This window comes from Onychostruthus taczanowskii, unplaced genomic scaffold (genome assembly GCF_017590055.1).
Source record: "Onychostruthus taczanowskii isolate IOZ18803 unplaced genomic scaffold, ASM1759005v1 scaffold22, whole genome shotgun sequence".
NCBI classification, from domain to species: Eukaryota; Metazoa; Chordata; class Aves; order Passeriformes; family Passeridae; genus Onychostruthus; species Onychostruthus taczanowskii.
Window position 1 is genome coordinate 6030724 of NW_024499462.1, and position 17810 is coordinate 6048533.

At 39.0% G+C, this 17810-nt stretch overlaps 1 protein-coding gene across 9 annotated transcripts in view; it reads left to right on the forward strand.

Moving 5' to 3' along the window:
* Nucleotides 1-17810, forward strand: part of LDB3 (LIM domain binding 3) — a 115642-nt gene that overhangs the window by 2885 nt on the left and 94947 nt on the right. For 4 of the 9 annotated variants that reach the window (XM_041405073.1, XM_041405074.1, XM_041405072.1 and 1 more), the window contains exons 1-2: nucleotides 3311-3441; nucleotides 3545-3669. In XM_041405073.1, coding sequence (XP_041261007.1) covers nucleotides 3577-3669 — 93 coding nt within the window. In that variant the 5' untranslated portion in view covers nucleotides 3311-3441; nucleotides 3545-3576. Of the gene's footprint in view, nucleotides 1-3309; nucleotides 3442-3544; nucleotides 3670-17810 lie in introns of those variants that run through there. The other 5 variants (XM_041405067.1, XM_041405069.1, XM_041405070.1 and 2 more) reach the window with 3 other exon arrangements.

The window sequence follows — 17810 nt, forward strand, 5'->3', positions numbered from 1 at the left end:
GGAATTTCCATTACTTGTTTCCTTCCACCTTAATTTAGCATTGACACTAGTGGCTTTTATTTCATTCACTTCATGGCTGTGCACTCCCGGGCACGCAGTCGTGGCTCTCCCAAAGCCAGTCCACTGTAACACGCACAGCATGGTCTCCTAGCACGTGTGAATTGTTTCCGCTGGTGTAACAGCTCTGCTGGGCTTGTGGAAGGACAGCTCTGCTCGGGCTCAGGGGCATTTGCTGAAGGTGGTGGCACTCTCCTGTGCCTGGTACCCATCCAGCTTCCTTGCAACTGTTCCCATCAGTCAGCTGGGAATAGCCTGGGGCAGGAGGGGGGCTGCCTGGGGAGCTCTGGAAAATCCTCTGATTTGATATGTGTAGAGAAAATGTCACCCTGAGCCTGGAATGTGTTTTTTGTTTAAATGTCACCCCTTACATCGGTGACCTCATCTGACTCAGCACTCAGCCTAGCTCCTCTCTGAAGGGAGGGAGCTTTGAACAAGTCGTGGATTTTGACATAGCCAGAGAATGTAGGGAAGAAGGCACACCATGAGAAACAAAATCTGAGCAAACAAAAAATTATTTTTGAAACAGACTAACAGGCAGTTATGTAAAGCAACTTAAAACCTAATCTAAACATCAGAAGCCTCTGAAATGCAAGGAAATTGACAGTTCTGTACACACAGTTTATTTCAGCCTCTGGTTTCCCAGAAGGTTTTGCTGAGGTTTGTGCTGGTAGCTATGGCAGCACTGTACCTGCTGCACTGATGTCTCACCTTTGAAAACAGGGCAGGGCTGAAACAGCCATCTGGGTGGATCACCAACTTTGTTATTTGGAGGCTGATTGTACTGAAAGTCTGTAGAAGGTGAGACCTGTGCTAAGGGTGTCCCTAACAAATGGACCTGTGACTGCAGCATGAGCTTCTGTAGCATTTTAGCTTCATTATTAGTAGCAGAGCTTTCTTCAGGCAGGCAGAGGGGATACAGACACTGGAAAGGCTTAGAGCAAGAAAACTCTGGAATATTCTTTATCTGAATTGTAACTGGTAGCGATAGTGCAGACGCATGAAAGAGCTGTGGTCCTGGTGTGTTGAAGGGAAATGTTGGCCAGGATGCTGGCATATCCTCTACACTTTCCTTTTAAAAATGCCAAGCTATGCTGAACATTTGTGCAGACATGGACAGAAACCAAAGGAGCAGGAACAAGTGACCTCAGTTTAACATTTCATTCAAATGACTGAGTCCCAAATGCGATGCCCGCTCTCGTTTCTTAGCTCGCCACTCAGCCTGAAGGATCTCTCAGATCCTTTCAGATGTCCTGATAAGAAAATAACATGTTAGAGATGTGGAAGTGGGACAGAAGCACAGTGTTTGATTAAACTAAGAAACATCTCTGTTTCTTAGTGCTTAGCTCTGTTCAGTTTGTTGTCTGGTTTTATTCTGTTCAGAGTTTTGCTTCCCCCCCTTTTCTGTTATTTACACAAATAACTGGAGATTTAGGTATGGGAAGGTAACATGCACAGAATTTTAAGTCCATAAAACTGTGGTCTTTCTTCTAATACTTATTTATGTGATACTGTCTTTAGTAGTGAAGCAATGACTTGTTATGTTTATCTTACTCCTGCTTTTATTCTGTTCTCCTGAACTCTTGAAATGGAGCCAAGAAAGGGCACTAAAAACAGCAGTGAATTCCTAGGAAAAAACCAGCAGTGAATTCCTAGGAAAAGTAAAAGTACAATGAGAATATACCTTCAAATAAAAAGCCAGTACTTGATAAACTGGCAGGCTAGGAAACTCTGCCATTTTAAGTCCAACAAGTCAGTTTTGCCTCTCCTCAAAGTAATCATCCAAACATCAGTGGTTCTGGACTCAGAGAGGACAGGTTATAAATGCTCTTAATGTAAATGTACCTTCGAGGTATTTGTGAGACATCAAACCCCTGCTTTATTCTCAAGCTGTATCTTGCTATTTGCTTTCATTTTGGATGGGGCCAGTTCCACTGGCTTAGTGCAACTTTTATTTAAATCTGTGTGAATTGCTGTGGTTTAATGTGGACCTCTGGCTAAAAGAGAGGGTCATATGGTTTAGTCTAGTGCCTATGTGGAGATTTATTATTCCCTTGTACAAATGGCTTTTCTGGCACTGTGAATGCTAGACAGAAGCTTCTATTGCTTCATGGTTTTGAAAATTATTGACCATATCCTTAGACAAAGACTGAGTTCCTGGTAGTGTTTGCTCTCTGCTGTTTTGTAATCAGATATTTGTCATGTTTTAAGGTAGGTGTATTGGCAGGGTGATCAATGTTCAAGCTGAGCTGTCTCACTCTAGTGCATTGTGTAGGTTTGCTTGTCTTTTTGATTGTCAAAGTAGAGCCCATGTTTGGGGGACGTTCCCCACCCCCACCTTTTTAAATATAATGGCAATTTCTTTCTGACCAGAGGATAAGGGAGGATAAACACTGCAAAAATACAGAAGAGGGGTGAGTGTTATTTAATGTTTGTATCTTTACCCTGAGAGCAGACATTTTTTGTTTATATCTGTAGTTCTGCCAACAGAACTACAGATATAAACACCCTACCCTCGTGCCCTCCGTATTTTAGCAATTTCCAATCTAGGGCAGAAATGCTATCCAGCACTACTGAACAAGGGTTATAGTTTTATGGACCTCCTAAGAACTGGAATGTAAACTATGAAAAAATCAAGGAATTACTTAAGGCAGCAATTAGGTAACTATTTGTATTCTTAGACTTTAATACAAGCATCACACCTTTAGAAGACTTGTATTGAAATGATGAAACAGGTATGTAGTGAAACTGTGCTTTTATGACTGAAATTATATGCTGATTAGAAGTATCCCATGATCTTTTTGTGTTCAGAAAAAATAAATGTTAATTTTTCCTAGGAAAAGCAAGGGCTGTGGAACTAAGAGCTGAACGTGAAGTTGTGGGATTTTTTTTTTTTTTTTGGTGATGCTAAATACATGTATCATATGCTTTCTTCAGTTTAATAAAGCATTGCAAAAGGAAGTTAACATTTTCTTGATGCCTTTTCTGCTAGATATGTGGAAAGATTTATATAGAAAGAACTTGTATTATATGTCACAGTGCAAGATACCTATGTGCTGAAGCAGAATTTAAAAATGGCTTTGTATTTGTTAACAGGTTAGTGAAGAGACTCGGGTGTTTGGGATTTTAGAATGGGATTTTGTTTGCTTGTTTTATTAAAACATGTGTTTTGTCCATAAAGTAACTGAGCAGCATGAGGGGCTTGAGGAGCCTAGAAAGATCTGTCCCCTTCCGTGGGGACTATATTAGACCTCTGAGTCATGAAGTCTTTGCATAGTAGGTGTCTGGTTACAAACCTTTTATGGGCCCTACTCAGCTGGGATATCAGCATCTGCATTATAGCTCCCATCTATTCTTAGGTGGTATCAGAGCACGACTGAACAGGCAAGGCAGAGCGAGAATTGCTTTCATTTATGTAAAACCTTTCCCTGCTCTCAGTCTGTTTTTTCACACTTTTTTCTGTCTGCCCCGTCCTTCTGTCCTGCAGTGCCCTGTTGCTGCCTGTGAAAGTGGTACAACATGGCTTACAGTGTGACTCTGAATGGACCTGGACCGTGGGGCTTCAGACTGCAAGGAGGCAAGGACTTCAACATGCCCTTGACCATCTCCAGAGTAAGTGTGCAAAAAAAACCTTGTTGAGCTTGTTTGGGTTGGAAAGTAGCAGGCATTTGTACACTTTGACCCGGCCTAGCAGAATTGAAGATCTTTGCACCTAGGTGTGAATAAAGACAATAGAGTGTGAACTAGAAATGTGCCAGTTTGAAGTACAGCCTGGCATTGGTAATGCCTCAGGAAGGCAGTTCCGGTTAGTATATTTGTATGGATGGTGACACTGTCTCTTTTAAGTAAGCTTCCACTTCTATTCTGTACAATGTTGTCTCTCTTTCTGATGATAGGGGCCTCACTGGTGCAATTTGGGGGGAAGGGAATAGGACAACTCTGAATGGGAATATAGAATTATATTTCTAAAAAATAAACATGTAACTGCTTATAGGTATGTGAAGTCAGGTGTTAAAACTGAAAAAAGACAAGGATGTGTCCCCTCTTGTGATGGGGTGCAATATTTGGATAAAAATTAGACATGTCAAGCAGAAGACTCAGTGGTACTTAAAATACGGTCTTAAATTATGCAAAAGCCTTCCATTTGCATCTGACAAACAGCATGGATTTAATAATTAATTACTTGGTGTATCTGTCAATTACAGCCATGTATCTCGGTGATGCCTTTTCCTTTTCTCTTCCCCTTGAAGCATTATTTTAAGGTGTTGCGGTTCAGTACTCCTATTACCTGAATTAGCTCTATTTCTTAAATATTTTTAACATTGAATGGTTTTCATGAAATTTGTGTTTCCCTTACCTATTTTTCTCTTGTAAGACAGTTCTGTGTGATTTTTGGCAGCTCCCTTCTTCTTTTCTTGTTTCTGACAGTCTCAAATCTGCTCCAGAATGTTCAGATCTTTCTGGAGAGGTCTTGGCTCCTCCACAAATCACCTGCAGAAGGTTTATTTTGCAGTACAGTGACAGGAGAGGTTACTTACATAACAGTATGTAAGAGAAATACAAGAAAGATTTAATCAGACAAACAAGTAGAATGCAAATAAAAAGTCTGCTCCACTACAAAAATAAGAATAGTAATAAAAAGCCTCCTACACTGCTTTTAAAACCACGTTGTTTTTTTCATAAAGAAAAACTACAGTCTGTTAAGTTGTGGGTACGAAAGGCATATCTCTGCAACAAATGTGATTCAAAGTCAGTTGGTGAGCTTCTGAAATCTTAGCTACGCTATTTCATATTCATCCTGTGAAACTGTATCATCTGGTCTCCCTTGTTCTTATGCACATTATCTCGTTCTTGGAAGACAGAGCCACGTTTACCTTAATATATGATGATGAGACATACTTTTCATAACTCCTTTTTCAGCATAGTAATTACAAAGAAGGCTGTTCTGGCAGTTTTATCAAAAGCAAACAAGCAAAAGACAACCTAAAATACCCCCCATCTACAAAAATAAACTCCCTTCATAAACTCAGATTGATTTTGCTCCTGCAAATAGTGGTGGTATTTCTTTTCTCATCCCACCCAAGGTAAGTACAGAGAGGTGTCATCATATTTTTGTAGGAGTTTTCGTGACACTTTGCAGCCTGCACTGTATGGTGTTGATTATTTTCTTCTAAGTCATTCAGTCATACCTAGAGTCTGTCAGCCATGGGCCAGGGCTGTAGCACTTGCAGTGTATGTGACACAATCAGTAATGAAAAGCCAATTGTTACCCAAAGAGCTCATTGTCTCAGATTGTAATCTGTGAAAGTATAGACACCATGCCCAAAGGCTGTATGATTCTCATGAGGCTTTTGAGAGCATAGGAGGAGCAGAAGTGAAACTGCAACAGCTGAATTCCCAGAGGTGTGCAGGAATTAGCTCTTCACAGACCTGACTGCATTTTCAACCATAGCAGTGTCAGATAGCACTGTTAAATGTTTTTAAACCCTTCCCAGTGAGGCCCAGCTTTTAGCTGGGACTACAGCTTTGGGATGGGATTGGATTTTAAAGCCTGCCTTATGAGGGCAGAAGCAGACATACAGGAATTAACATAGCCTCTTTCAGGGGGAGCTGGGATAGTTATGCCTGCTGGTTGTGATGTTTTGAATTGGAACACAGTGTAATACCTGACTTTTGATGATAATCTCGTTTTTTCTTTATCATCTATCACATAAATATATCTCCAAACAGATCAGAAATTTCAGTTATAAGTGAGTTGACCTATGAACTCAGCCGTAATTGCAGTCTTATTGAGGTGAAAAAAGGGAAGCTGTACTTACGTTTTAAGATATTCCTGGTGGGGAGGAGGGAAGAGAAGATAGCTGTGAGGAAGATCTTGGAAAGGGCACTTGGCTCTAAATGTTGCTACAGTGGATGCTGTACACCTATTTATGGACTGGTTTTGATCCACAGCTGCCCTGAGATGAGATTAGACTTTCTATGTGTAAGATGAGTCCTAAACTCCAAATGCTTCAACATAAAGAGTATTATTATTGCTTTTAATGTGCCATGGCAGATGTGCCATGATCCTTTTGGCTACAATGTCCTTCTAAGCCTGCAGACTGGGTTTGCATGCAGACACGTTCATTGTGCTCTGACTGCCCCCAATTAATTAGACTGTCTGTGGGTGGGCCACAGAGAACAGAAGGGTTCCTCCTTTTTCATGAAGGCTCTCTGTTCTTCTGTCATGCTGCAAGAGCGCTGCCTCTAAGCTCCTGAGCAAAATGATGGAAAGAGTCTAGCACAGCAGGGTTGTTCATCCCATCTTTAGTATTAGACCAAGATGTTTCCAAGCACCCTCTCAAAAGAGGGCACCAGTATTGTGCCACTATGAAGCTATCCCATGCATAGACATAAGTACCTGTTGACCTGCACTCTGTCAGCCAGCTCTATACAATTCCCACCCACCTCACATTTTACCTGGAGAACAGAGGAGAAATCCTGAACATCTTTGAAACCTGCTGAGAAAAGCACAATGCAGGTTCTTAACACAGTGGATGAAGGGAATTAGGCAGAGCTGTTTGGCATAACCGTTCACTTCTAAAGAAATCTCTTAAATGGTGTGTCACTGTATTTTCTTCCATTCAGGTAGGCCCAGGTGATCAGCTCATTGCTGAATAGTCAGCAGCATAATGCACAGGTGTCACAGTCAGTCAGCTGGGTGACAGGTGAAGATGTGTTCCCCTGAAATCGATTGTTCTGCTTATCTGTTCTTTATCTAAAAATAAATGCCTGACTAACATAGGGGATGGGAACAAGAAAACAGGAGACAAAAACAAGTAGGGAAGAGTTAAGGTCGCTCTGCAGCTTTCACACTCCTTTAACAATAGCATTGGGAAATCATCTGTAAACTATTTTTCCAGTCCCCACCCTGCAGACCATTGTACCACCAGAAAAATTCTGTTATGAGATGTCAAATTCTGTTATGAGATGTCAAATTCTGTCATGAGATGTCATGAGCAGGTAGCAGACATAGGAAAACAGTATTGACAGACTTAATAAAGCTAAGCATCTGTCAGCCCTGCTGAAATGAATGAGACTTGCAGGTTGTTGGCAGTGCTAAGCACTGTCACCAGTGGCATGATCATATACATAAATCTGGTCTTTCCAAATTGACGTGGGCAGCAAAGCTGTTTATTTTCTCTGACTGCTTGAACTGTCTGGAAGCAAGCAGAATTCATTAATTTTATAGACCTAATCCTCTGTAAGAAGGCTTTTGGACATAGTTAATTATCTAAGTGCTCGGTTGCCATGTTACCTGAGATGGTATGATTGTGCATGGTTGGATGCAATAGCAGAACGTCTTCATATAATTCTGAATCTTTATTTCTGAACACTAAACTTTTCTAGTGAGACAAGCTGGCTTGCAGGTGACGCAGTGAGCTGAAATGTGTGAAGGAGCAATCGTTTTCTGAGAGAGTGGAAATATTGTCTAAATCACTGTGGTTAACTCATGACTGGTATATTCACTCTGTGGTTTTCTGTACAGTTACGAATTTCCTAATAGAGAGGTTTTTTAGCTGCTTGGGATCCAAATCAAAAGTCAGAGCCCAAAACAGGAGATAGTGTTTAAACAAAACAAAAACATTCAAGAAATATTTCTCTTTATTAGATTAGGTGATGAAAAGGTTGAAATCTGGTGAGTATGTATGTCCAGGGAGAGAAAATAGCAAACACTGCTACAAAAAGAATTAAATTAGTTGATCTGTATACTGACTCTGCTACAAGCAACCTGAAACAGCTTTTTGAGTCTGGGGGAAAACCCTGGTCTAGCATTTTGCAGTCTGTCTCTGCAGGAGCAGGAAGGTTTTTTTTCTCAGAGTTGTTAGGCTCTTTCCTTTTATCAGCATCTCTTGCTGATTGCTTCCTGTCCCTCCTCCTCTCCCTAGCATACATATGCCAACCTTTGGCTGTCACTGCCTTTGCTTTAGAGGAGCTATGTGAGAGTATTCATTTCCTGTGGGCTGTTCCATGTAAGTGCCTTACAACAGGCCGCTGAGGAGGGAATGCAGTCCCTCTCCATTTTTTTTTCTTCTATTCTTGAATGTGGGGAAGCCTCACATGATCTGGGTCAGGCTCTGTGCATTCTGCAGCTGTCCTTTGAAAGGCCATGTGGTGCTTTACGTAAACTATAATCAGAAAAATGCAGTTTATCTGTATTGAGTGAAGTGAAACAATTCAGCAAGTTTTCTTGAAGTGCTGGTACCATATCACCTGTTAAGCATCCACCTTTGGTGAACCAGACTGCTGAGTAGGTATCCTAAAGCTGCAGCTGAGGGTTTGAGGGGGGTTTGAGAGAGTTTTTCTTAATCTCCAAATATGAAGTCCTTCACAATACCAAAAGATATATATTAGTATTTATAATAGTTTATATTATATTAAACTAACAGATAAGTCTGATGTCCTCTAGAAGTTTAGGAGTCTTCTTCTTCAACCATTACTCAGTAGAAATGTTTCCTTTAAAGTTCAAATGACTGAGTCAACTTCTGAGAAGGAAGTGAGCCATTTAATATAATGACTGCCTTATGCCTAGACAAGCTAGTAATTTCTTACAACTTAGCAGCTTCACATTCTTCCAACCTTCTTATAGTTGAACTCAAAATAGTTCCTTGTGAGTGGAAAGTTAAATACTTCCAGGCCAGATTTTCAGGACACTCCAAAACTTTACTATTTTTTAATAGAACAACTATTCTGTGGGCATCAGCATTTCTTTATGATAATCTGTTTAATTTGTTGATTACTTCTTGAATAACAGTCACCTCATCTGAAGTTAAAGCATTGTGAATTTTATTATGCAATTATTTGTTATATATACAAACAATGTCAGTATCCTAGGAGAGTGCCAGTTATCTGATGTGGTATGTTTGCTTTCAAACTAATTTGCAAGCCAGTTCTGGTATGTTTACAGCTACATCAGAAATGATTGTGTTTCTGTGAGCCTGAGCCCTACAAGTAACTCCTCAGCCTCCTGATTTGGTATTGTTTATTTGAGATGTTCCAGTAGAAAGCCTCTGTACTATAAATGGCAGTTCGGTGTATGGGCCATTTGTATGATAAGGTTGCATGTCTCATCAAACACAAGTGTCATGTCATTGTCAGACAAGGAAAGAGGGAGCAAATTCTATATTTGTGTTCCATTTAAATAATACTTGTTGGACCAGAGAAATGGGTCTTGGCATCTGGGGATCAAAAATCCTATTTTATCAGGCAGGCAGTTCAGGTCTCTGAGTAAAACAGAGTTTTAAACATGGCTGTGTAGGTGCCCTAAGAGGTAAGGAGTCATTCTGAGGTAGACAACATTTTCTGTCTTGATCAAATACTGTGTCAGGTCTGAGAAGTAATCCCAATGGATGTTTCACCAGAGCCACTAACACTTTAAGAGAAGGTTTGATTTCAGCAAATACCCAATTTTGTATCCAAAGCAGTTCCAGCAAAGATGGGTTATTTTTCCCTTCTGGGTAAACAGTCATACTGGAAGTAAGAAGCTTTTGTTTTCTTTCCTTGCAGAAAATATTCTGAAAAATCCATGAAGTTTGTTATTGTAACTTTAAACTCAGGTTTATTTGTTGAAGAGTGCTTTTATTACAATTTTATTTAAACTGTAGCATGATAACGAATAGGATTTGAATGCACGTATTGTACTTGACAAAATAACTTTCAGGAACAGCATGTAGCTAGCTGCATGGTCAAATGATTTCTCCTTTAAATCAAGTAGATACTCAGAACACAAAGGCAGCCCCTCTTATCTGTTTGTGTGATTAAAGTAATCACTAAATACTAAGTCCACTGCTGAAGGTCAGGGGTATATAAGGAGTATTATGTGCTCTGCACAGATACTGTGCAGAAATCATCTATTTAAGGCTATGTTCTTCAGTTCTATCTGGTTTGAATTTCAGGAGAAACATAACACCCTCGTAGAATATAGGCCAGATAAATGTGAGTAATGGCCTGTAATAAATGAGGTTCTGGCTTAAATGGTGTTAGATCGTCAAATCTGGTGTTCTGACTGTTCAGACACAAAATACATAACCCATGGGTTTGAAGCCCTTTTTTCATTTCACCTCCTAAGTGCTTTTTTAATTTGGAGTGGGATTGTAGCCGAATCATCAATACTTGTGTGGCACTATCTGTGAAAAGGGCTCATTCTATGAAATAACTGGGCTGAGTAACATCTATGCAATTGCCACCTCAGTTAATAAAGTAACTTTGCAGCTTTCTTTCCTGCAAAAGAAAGGGAAATGCAGCTCTTCCCTTGAACAGGAGGCATATAGTGTTAGCTGTGGGAAACATGGGCTCAAGACTGGGGAAAACCGAGTTCACAACTGGGGATAACAGCAGCTCTTCTGGTTTTATGGAGGAAAGAGTTTTCTTTACGTAAGGAAACAGATCCACAACTCAAATTGGTTATGTTCCTTTTTCCCTTAAGATTTGACAGTGTGCCCTGGCAACTGGATAATGTGGTCTGACACATTGTTCAGTCTTTGACCTAGAGTTTACTTGTATGAGAATATAGTTGATATAGTATTTCAGGAAGTCCTCAGATTTACATAATTATTATTGAAGTTAATAATTTTGCAGATCCTTTAGAATGAGTAAGCATCAGGAGGTAACCATTAAATTATGAATTTAAAGCTGCTGAATTGTTTGTGCTTTATAATTAAAATGCACAGTAAGCTTTTTTTTCAGATAAAACTTTTTATTAGTGTCTGATGTCTGAACTCTGTAAATGACTGTCTTAATAACACAGCAGATAACTCTGTCATTATCTCCATCCTGAATACATTATTGCAAAATATTCTCCAGCCTGTGGAAGACAAGGAGAATTTAGCTCTGCAAATATGTTATCATTAACTTCCTTTACTAGCAACAGCAGTTCCCATCTTGTTGTCTAATTAGTAGCATAAAATGTATCTTATAGTATAACTATCAAAAATGTGGGTATTTAAATACAAAATAACACCAGCCTTGAATAACAATGTGGAAGTATGAAAATGGTGTACAAAATACAATAGTCTTCATTATACTCTGGCTTTCACAGTGGGCTGGAGCTAGCTGAGAAGACAATCTCCTGTAGTCGTTCATGTGTAACTAGAAGTGTCTGCACGTGGGTGCCTGACATGCCACCATTTTAATGCATAATATAGCATTAAGTAGTGTCCAGTGTAATATGAGATAATGCTCTTCTTTTCCACTGAGTTTTGTTGCAAGATTAGCCAAATTATCAATGTGCAGGTAACGTATTAGTCCCTGTTGAAAGATCTTGAGAAGGGGGGGAGAGGAAAGAGGGAAATTTCAGCTGAACATGGTAAGAATCAATTGCAACTGCAAGTTTTGAGGATATAAATGAATTTAAAACCTTGTCTGGCAATGTCAGCAGTACTGTGCTAGTAGAAATGAATAATGCTAATTGGAAAAGAATGGTTTCTATGCACAGCATGTTAAAGAGCTGTTTCTTCTGTACTAGTGTAATTAAATCCTTAATAAAAAGGTTACCTGAGAACAAAATATCCAAATAGGCTTTCTGTTACAGCTGTCTAAATTCCTAAATACTAATTTGGTAGAAGTATGTTATGATATTTAATAAATGTCATTCATTCATTCATAAAGAATTTTATTTTTGCTGGTACAGAGTGAGGACAAGGATCTCAATAAATGTGCTGTTAAGGCAGACTGTGTTGACCTATAAGTCACATTATATATTTAAAAGCTAACAGGTATCACCAGTCAAAATGTGTTGCATAGAATAAGATTTTTTTTTTAAGTGTTTTATCTACTTTCATAAAACTCAGGTTGTAAAAGATATAAACTTTGGTCACATAAAGCTGGATATCCTTTGGGGACAGTTCTAAAATCTCTCGACTTCAGATCCATGAAAAGTATGATATTTCCCCAAATGTAAAGCTGTTTGTGGTCTTCTAAGAGTTTTACAGGAGAAAAAGCACACAAAAAATAGAGGGAAGAAAGTACCTGTAATTGGGTACCCTCAAAAAATTAATTTGCAGCTTACAAATGGCTCCAGATAATATCTTGAATGGGCTTCCTACAAGGTGACTCTTTGGTAGTGGGGGTGAGCAGCCATTTTCCCAAAACGTCAGTGAGGTCTTGCTCTTCTTTTAGGGAGATGAAATAGGCCAAATGTCTTAAAGGCACGCAAATCCCCTGATGTGGGTATAGTTACTTTCTGCACGTCCCACGTGCGTAGCTGGTGTTGTGATCATCCATGTCACAGGTGTTCAGTGCCTGGACACAGTGCATAAATAGGTTTTAACCTTTCTCCAAAATCCTTCCAAATACACTTGATTTGTAGCAATGGCAGCTGAGGATTAGGAGGAACACAGCCTTTCACATGGTCTCACCCTATTCCCACCTTTCCCTTACTCAGAGTCCAAATTCCAGCTTCTGGGCTATTTTGGCTCCATGCCTCTCTTGATGAGCCGTACCTAATACCTAATAGAGACCTTATTAAAAGTAGAAGGCTTAAGGGCACATGCTTACTTTAAACAATTTTGGGCTCTCAGTTTGAAGCCAGCATTAGTGACAATTAGTCTTTGTGGCATGAATAAAAATATTTGCAATGCATTGTAATACTTACTATACCTGGCTAGGGTGCTGTGCACACTCTTGAGAAGCCTCTGTGGATCTCTCATGCTATATTTAAATCATCCAGTAACTTAGGAAGCTATTTTGAATTGGAACTAATTCTACGTTTACCTCAAGCTTTTGGAATGGGACATCTTATCCAAAACTCCAAAAATACCACATGTAACTCCAGATTCTGGTACATAGTGCCAAATCTGAATGCCCTGGTATTAGGGTGAATTTGGGCTGCCTTTTCTTGATCCTGGGGGTCACTGGGACCATGCTGTTCTATTTGAGAATGTCAGCATTCTCTCCTTACCTAATCATAGCTGGTTCAAAAATGGCTAAGGGCAGTTGGTACTATGGCAGGTGTTTAAAAAATAAAAATTCAAAGTAAGATGGCCTTTTTCATGAGCAATGGCTAAGGTTAATTATTGTAGGAAAAAATGATTAGTCTTTCTGCTATTTTTTTTTTTTTACAAGAGTTGTAACCTAACCTACCATCAAAATTCCTTTCCTGTCTAAAAGATTCTTATCTCATCGTTTTGCTTAAATTAACTAACAAATTATGCAAGATGAAATCCTTTAATCCTTCTGTCAACTGTAGGGGTGGGTGGATGAGGATCTTTCTATTACATGTGTGCTTTGCTTTCTTCATGACCAGAAGTGGTCAGCAGTCTGCAAGCATTATCACTTGTGTGGACAGCAGCAAACCACATCTACCTGAACTGCAATCTCTTCCCTGTTTGATTGCCCACTGCTTGGTACTGCTTCTTTTCAGGGCAACACTTCTGAAATTGAAACGCCTGCTGGTTTGCCATCTAGTTCTCAGTAGTCCAGGCTGAGTACACAGAGTTGTAGGTATCAGACTGTTGGTACCTCATGGGAAGGGTGAACAGATCATTGAGGTGCCTGAATTGTTTGGCTGTTTCACCCCTGAGTATTCCTCTCTTTTGAGCTCTTCTCCTCTCTTTTGAGGGAGGCTTTATCCCACCCTTGAGAGCTGTGTGCCTCAGCTGTAGCAGCCAGTTGCAAGGAAAAGTACTGATGGCTCTTGCCATTAATTGTCACTCCATGTGAGATTGTTCTCTCCTGTCTCCTCCTTCCATATGCCTGGAATGCTTATGTGACCTCTTTCCCTTGCCTCCTTTCCTGCCTCTCCAGCGTGTGCTATCCTTTCTTTGCTCCAGTTTTGGATGCTGTTCAGATTAAGTGCACTTAAAGTGGAGGAGCAAAAAGATGAAGACTGCATTTGGGAAGTGAAAGACTTAGACCCTACAAAAGGTGTTATCATGTCCTATAGAGCCATGAAGGGACAGTGCAGGAATGTGCAGGAAGGAGCTGGCTAAATATGGTGCCACATGGAAGTTCATGGCTGCTCTGTGTGAAGCTGGGGGGTTTCCTGTTTCTCTGATTACATGTGTTGCTGTATTAAATAGTATTCTCTAGCCTCTGTTAAGGAACCCAAGCTGCAAATATTACCAATATCACTTCTGTGTTGACAATAGAGTGCATCTTCACTGAGATTCCTGGAAGAGACTTTACTCCTTCTACAGCCACACATCCTATGGTCCCATGGTTCACAAAAATATAGATTTGTCCTGCTCAGCAGCAATTCCCTTTCCTTACATATCTGTGCTTAATTTTCTTCATAGCAGCAGTTCCTCACTCTGCAAAGTAGCATCTTAGATCGTAATCTCCAACTTTTTCTTTGAAGAAAATATGCTGAGCATAGATAGTAAACCACATTAATATTCTTTTATATATATATATATATATAAAAATTACAAGCTGATAGTAATTGAGAATATTTCCATAAATTCCACATGCCAAAACATGGGTATTAAATGGTGGTGAAGGGAAACAAAACAGAAAAAAACTTTTTTGAAGGTCTAGATAATTAGTGAATTAGTTCAGTTTTAATTTCACGTCAGTTTTATCTAGACCCAATTCTTCCCTAGGAAGAATGAGAAAAAGTCTAAAGATTTGATAATTTACATGAACAGGTTACTCTGGAAGAAAATGAAGCGCTTTAGGTTTTTTCCAGTGTGTGTAACTTGTCTTGGAGGTTATCCCAGCTTGTGGGAACCTTCCTAGCAAAAAGAAGTCATCATCCCTTCCACAATATTGAAGACATTATTTGCAGTGTGATTGACAAGATGAGGAGGTGGTATATAATTCCTGTGCATGTCAAGGGACTGGCAGTGTATGAAACCAGAACTAGAACTTAGCTGCTTTATTTATCCCTTGAACAGATGCAGTACCAGCAGCTGCAATAAGATCTTTTATACATTCCACCCACGATTCCCTGGAGTTCATGTGTCCTAAAGACAACCTGGAAAGGAGGCAGGACACTCTCTTGTACAGTATTACATTTTATAAGTACAGTGTGAAATGTTGATCTTTCTCATAGGGAAAGAATTCCAGGCTGGATCTGAGTTTCATGCCATTTGATGATATGGGTAGATGTCTTTATTTCTTGCAACTCTGAGTATTTAGCTCAAATGCTTAATTTGATCTCTAAATTTTATTTTATTAAAGCTCTTTATAGACTAGAAAGCAGTACAAAGTAGTTTTATTATAATTTAGCCCTTATTTGCCTTATTAACTGGACCTTTAATTAATTTTTTCTGAGGGAAGTATTGTTAGGAGGACTTGTAAATAATACTACTTCTTTTGTCTCCATTAAGTCTTGATCCTCCTCCACTGGTTTTGCAGAGATTGGATTGGGTTCCGATATTAAATGCATCTCCAAGCTTAGGAGGCCAGGAAAGAGCTCTCACCATGTAGTTGGTTGTTAAGCCTCTTGGTTCAATGTGTAGATAAAGGGTTTAGGTAGGAATAAACTTTCCTCTCTGGTGTTTAATTTTAGAACATACACAGTGAATGTTCTGGCCTGGATGCCACAAGTCTTTAGTTTCAGTCTTCCCATAAAGCATCTTGGCTACTGTCTGAGGCTATTTGTGCCATACGTCTACACCAGTGTGTTACTGCCCTTGGATACACTAATGCTGTGAAGAGAAATGTTTAGAAAATACTCTCTAAAATATCTTTTTCCACTGCAGACAATGCAATTTTGCCATAGCAAAATAGGGATCAGGAGCTATTTAAGAAAAGCCTGCAAATTGCCCAAGTTTTTTTGGTTTGTTTTCTTTTTTTTTTAATAAAGGGCACATGCCATTTTTTGAACCTGTTCATATCTTCTCACCATTGCAGCAATGACAATAATGGAATACTCAGTAAAAATTCATTTTCTCATTGTGTCAGGAGAGAAGCTTTTTTTCTGGCTAAATTGTAATTGTCACCTTAAAAGAGATTATGGTGACCTCCTTGAAGAGGTGAATTTGAAACATCTAATTGTTTCTTAGTATTTATTTGAATATTTCCATCTATTTATTGAGTAAAGTCATAATAATTAACATCTCAATGTTCCTAGGTTTATCTGTTAACAACAACAACAAATAATAAAGTAAAAGCATGTTTTTGTAGAAAGATATCAAATCCTGAGAACAGATGAAAAAGGCAGTGATTTGCAATGTCCTTAGAAGACTTTTAGTTGAGCGTACTTTTAGTTGAGCTAATTTTTAGTTGGAACAAAAAATGTATTCTCCCTATTTTCCCTACTGAGTGTCTACTGCTTGGGACCTGTGTATTTATCTTTGGATGCTCATGGCCTATGGAAGCCACTCTCTTTTTTTTCTTTAACACCCATGATGAACAGATATTCCTGATTACATATATGTGTATATATATATATTTTTTCTCTGCCATTTGTCACACCATTACTTACTTTTTGCCCAGTTTGCCTTGCTTTCATCCCAGAATAAGTAAAATCCAGGCTGTTTTGATGGTATCTTTTTACTTTTTGTGCAGCTTCATTCCTAGGACAAATAGCCATTGGTTGGTTGTGCCTCTTGACACTTTCCTCCTTACCTCTGTTGACTTGTGTCACTTTGTAATGCAAGGAGGTTGCACTGTGATAGTCCTCAATTCAATTAGATAATGTAACAGAGAGTGCTGTGATGTCATGTTGAAGAAGAGCTGTCTAGAAGTTGCACTTAAAAATTGATAATATGAATTTTAACGTCCTCTTAACATTGAAATACATCTTTCACTTCTGTGATCTTTGATATTGTCTTGAATTGTCTTTTTCCTTACCATTCTTACCTCTGACATCTCCCTAATCTGTTTTTTTTATGGTTAATTTTCATTGCAAAGACCAGCACGAGAGACCAGGACAGGACTTTATTTTTTTATTAAAATATACATTGTCCATTTTGGGAGAGGAGAAGACCATGTTACGTGGTATCCTGTTGGCTTCACTCCAACCCACTGTTATCCATAGTCTCAACCATATATAACTGCTTATATCCTCGAAGTAGAAACCAAGGGAACCACAAGACTGAGCAAACTGTGCAAATACTAGAAATGTCAGCATATATTCCAAGATAGTGAGGTTGTTAGCAAGCATTGTATGTACTGATGGATATTTAAGCTGCATGTGGCAATGGCTGGTAATGTTTTCTATTGGCATCTCTCACTATCAAAGCATTGGGCAATTTTCTGCTAGGACTGGGATGGTATTTTGAGATTTAAGTTTGGGTTAAGTAATGTCAAGGCAAATGCCAGTTTGACAGAAGAGAGAGCACTTTAAACTTATATACTGACATGGGACCGTAAGGAAGAAGTTTGAAATCTTGCCTGGCAATTGTCCTTCTAGAATAGTCCTTTTAGTCTAGTGAACACAAGATAAATCTATTCTAGTTTAAACAAGGATGTCCTGCTTCCACTTCACAATATTTACTCTGATGTTTAGAACAGACCTGATTCATTTTTTGTTGCTTTATACATTATTTTAAATACATTGTGGTGCTGGTAGTTGGAAGGAATGTTCCCCCAGAGAGGTAAAAAATCCCTCACAGTCAACTAAAAAAACCCAAAAGGTAAATTGTCAATGGAGTGAGAAATTATTGGACCTTTAAAGAACCAAAGTTATTCACTTCATAAAAGTTTTAGTAGAATATAATTAAGGAATTTGTTTGGATTTTATAGTTGAGAGTGAGGCATAAGTTGCTGTGACATGGCCAATTCCCAATGTCAAATCCCCTCTTCCCCCTCTCCCCCAGTTTTATCAA